General features: G+C 41.4%; 1 protein-coding gene across 1 annotated transcript; it reads left to right on the top strand.

Annotated features, from left to right (window-relative positions):
- The first annotated feature begins 429 nt into the window (after nucleotides 1-429).
- LOC101629344 lies at nucleotides 430-6,867 on the top strand. Its single transcript, XM_012733997.1, has 5 exons — nucleotides 430-505; nucleotides 618-904; nucleotides 1,801-1,855; nucleotides 6,303-6,392; nucleotides 6,563-6,867. The coding sequence occupies exons 1-5, from the start codon at nucleotides 430-432 to the stop codon at nucleotides 6,865-6,867; spliced, it is 813 nt and encodes a 270-aa protein (XP_012589451.1).
- Nucleotides 6,868-9,057: the final 2,190 nt, after the last annotated feature.

Genomic DNA, 9,057 nt, shown 5'->3' with positions numbered 1-9,057 from the left:
AAATCTCACAATTTTAAACACTTCGGCACCTACAATAAATAAATCTGACGTTCAGAATCACGATGCTTTGACTTTACCCAGAAGGGCAGGAGGAGGCCAGGAGTCAGGGCCTTGGTGAGCTTCTCCTGACTGTCGGCTTGGCCTCTGGGGGGCGGTGTTGTCTCGTAGGAAATGGCTCTGTTGTAAAGGACTTGGAGAAGCTCAGCAAAACCTTCCTTCCTCAGAGCTGAAGGAGGTGCTCTGACAGCCTTTTATACAGTGACTGGAAAGGCGCCTCAGACACCAGAGGCCCGCAGTTTCACAAGAGAACAATCTCCTCTTGGTGCGCACAAAGGTCGAGGGAGGAAACATCGCAGCCCTCCGGACCCTCCTCAGCCTCACAGAGGCTGGTTCAAGACCACAGACCTCAGACTATTGTGTTTGTGAGGAATGTCGCAGAGGGGAGCTGACTTCTCCATGATGCCCGTGGTGCTGACCGTGACGCTTGAGGTGCTCCTGTTCCTGAGTGAGTGCCTGCCCACGTCCACTCGCTGGGCCACCAGTGGAGCTCTGTCCTAGTTTCTGAATAGAGGCTTTTTGTTTGAGATGAACTTATTGAGTCTTCATTGATGTTGCAGGAGGATCGGGAGCGCAGTCAGTGACCCAGCTGGACGCCCACGTCGTTGTCTCTGAAGGAGGCTCTTTGGAGCTGAGGTGCAACTATTCATATCGTAGCTCTCCTTATCTCTACTGGTACGTCCAGTACCCCAGTCAAGGTCTCCAGCTCATCCTCAAGGACTATTCAGGGAACGCCGTGGTTAAAAGCAGTAAGGGCTTTGAGGCTAAACTTGATAAGGTAAAAACCTCTTTCCACCTGAAGAAACTCTATGCCAACTGGAGCGACACAGCTCAGTACTTCTGTGCAGTGAGTGACACAGTGCTTGGGGCTGCAGGGGGAGCTGAACACAAATCTCCTGGGACGTTGCAGCTAAGAAGACTCACAGTCTCAGTCTGAGTTATTTTCACGTATTTGTCTTGTAGAGATGCCAAGCTGTATAGAGAAGACGGAAGGGCTTGGAAGCTTTTAGCTTTTGGACATTTTCTCCCATTTTGCCATTTTTCAAAGTAATGACTCCTGTTTTCTAAAGTGTAGCATTTTCATCCTTTAGAACAGGATTCTAGAAAGAATGTGGGTATAGGTTTTCAGCAAGTTGAAGGAAATACTTGTTTATTTCCATGTCATTTGAGATAATGATGGGCTAAGATGACGTGTTTGGATCAGGGGAACTGGTGTGAGGCAAACTGTCATACAATAGGAAATCCAAGAAAATTGCTTCTTTCAGACATATTACCTCCAGATTACTGGTAACCTGACCGACTTTTTTCCTTGAAGGACTTCAGCTCGACACTCAGTCTTTAAAAATCAGAAAGTGAACTAATAAAAAGGCCTCTGCCTCAGTTACCCATTTGTATAACCTTAGAATACTTAGTTGTGCTCTTTAAATCACTGACATGCTAACTTCCCTAACAAGGTCACCTTCAGGCACTAACAGAATCACTGATGAACTTTGGTACACAGATGAATTATGGATGTAAGGAACAGAAGACCACTCATTCTGCCCAAATGCACCAGCACAACAAATATGAGCTTGCCAATATAAGAAAACACATGAACACACTACAGATTGAACAGCTGCACTCTTAATAGTCAGGCTGAACAGCTAAAACCCACGTTACTGATTCATGATACCCTTATGAAAACCCTGACCCAAAGCTCAACTTGAGATAGTTTCTTGAGGACATGAGCCCACTTCTCTGTAGAACCCTGGCTTTCTGAACAAAGTTAACTGTCCTAACCCATCTCTGCTTATGGGAGGTGAGTGACTAAGCTGTGATTTTTGGAAGCAGAGCACCCAGATTTTGTCTCTCCTGTTTTTCTAACTCAGAACTGAATTTCAGTAATACCCACTGAGATTCCAATTATAATTGATGATTCCTTAACCATGTTTCTTATTTCCTGTTTTTTTCCTACTTCTATTTTCATTTTCTACCTTTCACCTTCTAATTTGTTACTGTTTTTCACAGAGGCATTAGCAAACAGTGCTGGCCACTAGATCTGATCTTCATTGTCTGCAGATAAGTCACTTTCCACTTCAATGATAATAAAGTCCTTATTCTCTATTCGTTTTACCTCTAAATTCCTACCGAGAATCATTATCTACAGAGGATTATTATTAATTATAAAATGATACAAGAGCACAAACTAAAATTATTTTCCTACATACATTTACAAAAACAATTACTTAAAAAATCTAAAGCTACAAAGCAAAATACGAATCATATCAGTCAGTAGTTTTACACTTGATCTTAGCCAAAAGGCCAAAAAGTGATTAGTCAATAGTTTTAATAACATGTATTTAAAACTCAATGTTATTTTAAAATATAATATAATTTTATAAGTAACAGTTATTCACAATTCTAGGTTCAATGTCTACCTAGCTGCTAAAGTAAATAATCAATAAAACTCTCCATGCAGTGTCATTCTAGATAAATACATATGTGAACATGCTGTAAAATAATTCGGAAGCCCCTCACCACCAGGTCTCAGGTCTAGCAGGTAAGGTAGCAAAGAATCTTCACAAGCTCCATCTTGAATGCTGGAATTTACATCCTGAAGGTAAAGTCAGTCTTTCCACACCCACTAAGTATACACGAAAGCCATCCCCCCCCCCCCAAGGTGCTGTTGCAGTTCTTAAAAAAAATAATAATATTTATTTTTTACATCATTCTTCATTTTGTAGATTTTCCATCTCAGTTGTAATCCCCGTGGACTTTCCATCATCACTTCACCTCTGTGCCATCACCATAGTCCCGTGCTCTCTTTCCACCCGCGTTTTGATCCCATTCCCCATTCTACCCCCATAGAATGTCTCTGGTTTATAGTTGTTCATTTTTTTTTTGTTATTACAATTGCCCCCTGTCCTTCATTCCTTATGCTCCTGCTATGAGTGAAACGCTCCGGTATTTTTCTTTTTCTCTCTGGCTTATTTCACAAACCACTATAAGAGATTTAGCAATGGATATCCAGCCTTTGCACCTCTACAGATTATTCTCTGAAAAGGAAGAAGTTAAACACTTCATTGCTCCAGCATCAGTATATCGTTAGGTATGGACAACTTAGAACTAAAACCCACTCCTATCAGAAATAATTACATTCTTAATGTCACTGATCAACTGTACCTAGTTATATAAATTAAATGGGAGAGTGGTCACAGGGTAAAATCTGTTGGACTGCTTCCTAAGCAAATCCTCACTTGCATTATCAAGTAAACTGTTTGCATTATCTAGTAAACTGATTTTTTTTTTAAAGATTTATTTATTTGTGCATACAGAACTGGGGTATAGGCCAGAGACTCAGGGGTGGTGAAAGACTTCACCAGAGACAGAGTGGGGAGCAGAACAGGCAGATCGACGAAGTACACTGCTAAGGGGAGCAGCGGGCGGGTCAGAAGAGGTCTGCCACGCCATGTGGTCACCTCCGGGGCAGGCGGGAATAGAACTCATGCAGAAGTGGTTTCAGCTTCTTAGTGCAGTTCTTTAACCTGCTGCGCCACCAGGGAGGGCCAAAACTGATTTTTTTTCTTAAAGATTTATTTATTTGTGCATACAGAACTGGGGTACAGGCCAGAGGCTCAGGGGCGGTGAGAGGCTTCACCAGAGACAGAGTGGGGAGCAGAACAGGAAGATAGACGAAGTACACTGCTGAGGGGAGCAGCGGGCGGGTCAGAAGAGGTCTGCCTCGCCATGTGGTCACCTCTGGGGCAGGCAGGAATAGAACTCATGCGGAAGTGGCTTTAGCTTCTTTCTCAGTGTTGTGCTTTAACCCGCTATGCCACCAGGGAGGGCCCGTGAACTGTTTAACCATCCTAAGACTTTATTTTCAGCTAGCACATGCAATTTAAGAGTAATATTGTTTGATATGACAAGCGTCCCAGCCATCATGAGTACTGTGGTGAATAAAAAGTTGACTCATGGCCCCTAGACCACAGGTGAGCACACACCTAAGGAGTAAGAAACGGATCCTCACCTCCCCTGGAACATAGGGCTTCATTATGCCAGGGCCTGTTCCCTCCATCCCCCTGAGCTGGCCTGGGCCAGCTCATTCATTTTTCTTTACTTTTTCCTAAAATCCTTCCAATTTCCATCTCAGAGAGTTCTTTCCTGTCAGCAGACACACAATGCACAAATTTATCTGATATTCAAGTTCAGTTTCAAGGATGACTATTAAGTGTGTTAGAAGATTTTCCTAAAGTCTGAAGAGTAGGAGTATGTTCAGCTTTGCACCTGTGGGAGCATACTCAAGGGACAGAGACCCCGTATGCCTTAGTACCTGTGCGTGACTGGTGACCCTGTTCATATACCTGCTTATCTTCTATGCTTCTTGTGATCACCTTCCAAAGATCACCCACTTTGCTTTGTTACTCCCCTCTCTGGTCACCTCCACAGATGACATGCCTCACAGGCTCCACTGAGTGCTCTGTGGTATGTGTTTGAGTGACTGCTACCATCTGGGGGCTTGTGGAGTATTTAAGGAATGCTTTTCAATATGGCATCATTAGATGTTCGTCTCCCCCACTACATCAGATGTCCTCTGAAGGAAGGAATAGTGCCCAATTTGCTCAGTTTTTAATGCCCTTACATTCTTGTCTATCCTGGATTGAATCAACTAGGAGGATGCATTTTTTAAAAGTTCATAGGTAAGAGTTAAACAGTTGTATTTGTTTTATTATGTTACATAATCATTACCTAGTTACATGAATGTGTTTTTTCAACAAAAGTTACAAGAAGGATAGAATTTGTGATATCCTGCATCCTCATGATTATTTCTGTGACTTAAAGACAATGCCTAGAAAGGAAGTCTGGACAGAGCTGGCAAGTTTTCCTTATGTCTCCTATGTTTCTAGCCCTCAAGGAGTCACTGTAGACTTTTCTTAAGTATCGGAACTACTCAGAGGGACCTGGTGATGAATAGTGGTTAGAATAATTGAGAAATTTTCTGGATGTGTGATAGTTATCACAGAGGGGGAGTGGTTGTAGGTGAAGGAAAACTATGAATCAGCACATAAAATAGTGCTTCTCACTGAACACACCTTTTAATTAATATTCTGCCTATTCATGAGTCAAGTAGTAGATGTTTATAACTGCAGTGCAAATACCTGCATCTACATTCTTATTTCTTCTCTGTGTATGTTAACAATTTTGTCTGTATCTGTCAGAAACGAATCTTGGGTGAAATAATGTCATCAAAAGGGAAGATCTGAATTCCCCGGTATAAAAAGCAGATATTTCTGATTTTTTTCATTCTAATATCTAAAATTTTTATGTAGTAGGGAAATAATAATTTTCATTTTACATATTATTTAAAATTATTCCCAAGTAATTGAAGCCCACGTTTTCTGTAATATATTTTTCTTTCCTCTTCCTGTAAGTAGAAAATCGAAGAGAGAAAATAAGGAGGAAAAGGAGAATATAGAAGAGAAATGTGGTCACAGAGGCAGGTTTCTGGGAAAGGGGAGAGACAGGAGACTAACAGAGAAAAAAAGAAGACTGGAACTGTAGGCTTGAATGAGGGAAGCTTTCACTGATAAAGAAATAGAAAGAAAAAAGCAAAACATACTAAGTAGCAAGGATAATAAGTAGAAATAATGCTGTCCAATTTTCACCATTTACAAACACTTGAGGTTCATTTCCTCTAACAAGGTTTCCCACAGTCTGGTGATTCGGGAGAGTCCCAATCAGTTTGCTTCCTATATTCCAATTCTAAGAATTCATTAAGTATATAATACAAAGTTTTTATGTTCTTAGACCTTTGTGTGACTGGAATGTCTCATATGTAAATAATTCACAGGTAAATAATCTCCTGTCAGAAGCCTGCCTATTTTTTGAGCTTAAAAATGTAGTCGCCTGTGATCACCTGTGATCTCTTCCAGCTGTAATGAGGGGGACCAGACCCCTTTCTCTCCTAGGATGCCCCTCCACTCCTTTTCATACTCTGTTTCACCCACTATTACCAGAAAAAGTCCCTCAAGAAATGGAATAAAGAGCTTGCTCCCCAAGGCTCCCCTGCTCTGCAACCACTGGCAGTGAGGTGAGGCTGCAGAAGGGACTTGCTGGTGGGGCGGGGCTTCCGTGTGGGGCGGGGCGTCTGTGTGATGCCCACATCAGCTGGGCTTGTGGGATGAGGCTGACTAGGTGTCAGGAGTAGGAACAGGGCCACTTGCTGAGCCAGGTCCTGTCCAGCTCTCCCTGGTGTTCAAATCTAGGCTGCCTGGAAATGTCTGGAGCAGTGAGGCGGAGCATGAGGAAGAGGCTGCTGAGCGCTGTGTTGGGGCTGCTGTGTGCCCAGGTTTGCTGTGAGTTGGGGAGTCCTGATGGAGGTTTGGGGGGCTGGCAGCTGCAACCCTGCTGAGCTGGAAGGAGAAGAGTTGGCTGTGGCAGTCTGCACTCTCCTCATGATCTCAGGGGTCTTTTCTGGTTTTGTGCAGTGACCATCACCTATGACTGAGTCTCCATTTTTCCTCAGGTGTGAGAGGGGACGTGGTGCAACAGAGTCCTCGAGACTTGATTCTCCAGGAGGGGGCCAACACCATACTGATGTGCAACTCTTCCAATGTGTACAATGTGCAGTGGTTCCGCCAAAACCCCGGAGGTGATCTGGTCACCTTGTTTTATATGACTTCGGGGACACAAGATAAAGGAAGATTAAAGGCTAAGGCACCCACCAGTGAAAAAAAGAGCTCACTGCAAATTTTCTCTGCCGAGACCTCAGACTCAGCCATTTACTTCTGTGCAATGAGCCATAGTGCTTCCCAGGCACCTGCAGCCTGAGCACAAACCCTCACCGGGCAGCCCCCTCCAAACACAGCCACACAGTACTGGCTCAGCTCAGCTCAGCTTTCCCAACCCCACTGGCAGGTTTAATGTCAGAAGTCTTTAGCTCTGTAGGACTGAGGCTTAGGTCACTATCTTCCTTCAAACCACACCTCTTTCTGCCCTATATGTCTAACTAGAGAGTAGCTGATAAAATGTCAGAAATCTCCTTACCTCTTTTCAATGATGAAAGAGAGCTTAAAATTAAATACTAGTCTCTGTGACTTCCCCAGTAACTTCTCTTTGACTCTTTTCTCCGCCCCCCATGCTCCTATTGTTCCCCAAAGTTCTTTTATCTTAGGTATGCAATAAGTCAGTCGGTAATGATGGGTGCCTTTCATGTATATAGCTGATATAGATATGATATAATCGAATATGTTTTTTTAATTGAGTTGAGGTAACATTGGGTTACACAATGGTATATGATTCAGAGGAACAGGCTCACACCTCAGATATGCATCTCCATGCCCCATCTACCCCTGAGCACCCACTTCCCTTTATTGTCTACCATTTGACCCCCTTCTCATTTTATTTCCCCCTCCTCTTCCCCGTAGTGGCCTCAATTCTTCAGTCATTTCTAGACTTTGTTTTGGCTTTATTCTAAAAGGCCTTCTGCTTCTTTATATTCCACAGATGAGTAAAATCATACAATATTAGTTTTTCTCTTTCTGACTTTTTTCATTAGCATAATCCCCCCCCAGAGGCATCCAAATGGATGCCTAGTTATCTGTCATTGGGCACTTAGGCTGTTTCCATAATGTAGTCATTGTAACGAGTGCTGCAATGAACATAGGAGAGCATATATCTCTTTGAATTTTTTTTTGCTATCTTTGGAAATGCCAAGGAGTGGAAAATTTGGAGTCTGTAAATTCCAGCATGGCAACATGAGTAGATCCATGGATATTTTTTCCCAGAAAAATAACTGATGAAATTTTTTTTTAATACAAAAATGTCTGGACTTAATCTTCACTATAGTAATATTAGTCTTAAACTTTGGGCATCTATGTACCTGTTTTTAACCTTGATTGATTTTAGAATGTTATAATCTCAAGTAAAGGTCAAAACGACCCCAGACTCCTTGTCACTTATTGGCACTTACAAAAACAGCTTTTCTTTGACATATGTTAGATTTCCATTGAGAAAGAGAACTGTCATTTGTCTTTAGCCTGCGTTAACAATGAAGTCTTTACAATGTCTACACTATAGATATATCAGGTCTATTGAAGTATCACAACTATGAGAAGTTCTACATTTTTTTTTCACCAATGAGAATAATGAGCAAAGTATTTAAATACTCATTGTCTAAAGTTCTGTCCCCCTAATACTGAAGGGGAAAATCTGGACATTTCTGACATTCTGTCAGGCTGTTTTGTTTGTTAATTCCTTGACAGCAGTCAGTGCAGAATATTTATTACAGAATATTTGGACTTGGTGGTCTTATTATCTTTTTGTTTACTTCTTCTCACTCTCACAATAGATGATAACCAAAGATATCTGCCTTTGTTTGGAACTAATCACCAGCAGAATTAGACTATGATCTCAGAACTTATAAAATCATCAACATGTAAGATGATTGGAAAATTAATTTTTCTTTATGGCATGTTCAGCCAACATTTACTGTTCTGTACTTCTGGTAAGTCATTATTTTCTAAGTCAGACTTTTAAAAGCACTTTAGGATTTTTGTTAGATTGATTGTAGCCACACACAAATTTGTCACAGCATCAATATCATGCCATTTAAAAAAAATCTCAAAAAGATAAATTATTCATTTTAAATATGGGCCAAATATTTGAGCAGACTCATTCCAAAAGGTATATGAATGACCAGCAAGCACATAAACAGATGATCAAGTGTCAACAAAATATGGACCACAAACCATTCCAGTTGGTCACTTATTTTATAAATAAAGTTTTATTGAAACAATGCAGTGCTCACTCATCTATTTATTATCAATAATGTCTTCCATTCTGCAATGTCAAAATCAAGTTGGAAGAATTCAGAATGACCTGTATAACCAAATATATCTACTATTTTACTCTTTATGGAACAAATTGCCAACAATGTCCAACATCTCGAGTTATCTGGGAAATACTGGGAGATCACGACATACTTATTGTGCCATCTAGACTATCACAGTTAGCAAAGAT

Source organism: Condylura cristata, unplaced genomic scaffold (assembly GCF_000260355.1).
Source record: "Condylura cristata isolate star-nosed mole 26May11 unplaced genomic scaffold, ConCri1.0 scaffold00045, whole genome shotgun sequence".
Lineage (NCBI taxonomy): Eukaryota > Metazoa > Chordata > Mammalia > Eulipotyphla > Talpidae > Condylura > Condylura cristata.
The sequence above is the reverse complement of the archived record's forward strand: the minus strand, read 5'-3'. Positions and strand labels throughout refer to the sequence as shown.

Excerpts from the sequence above, each read along its gene's own strand:
- LOC101629344 (XM_012733997.1), top strand. The coding sequence starts at position 430 with ATGTCGCAGAGGGGAGCTGACTTCTCCATGATGCCCGTGGTGCTGACC. Across the intron at positions 1,856-6,302 it reads CCCATCTCTGCTTATGGGAG|GCTGCCTGGAAATGTCTGGA; the intron begins GTGAGTGACTAA and ends GTTCAAATCTAG. Across the intron at positions 6,393-6,562 it reads GCTGTGTGCCCAGGTTTGCT|GTGTGAGAGGGGACGTGGTG; the intron begins GTGAGTTGGGGA and ends ATTTTTCCTCAG.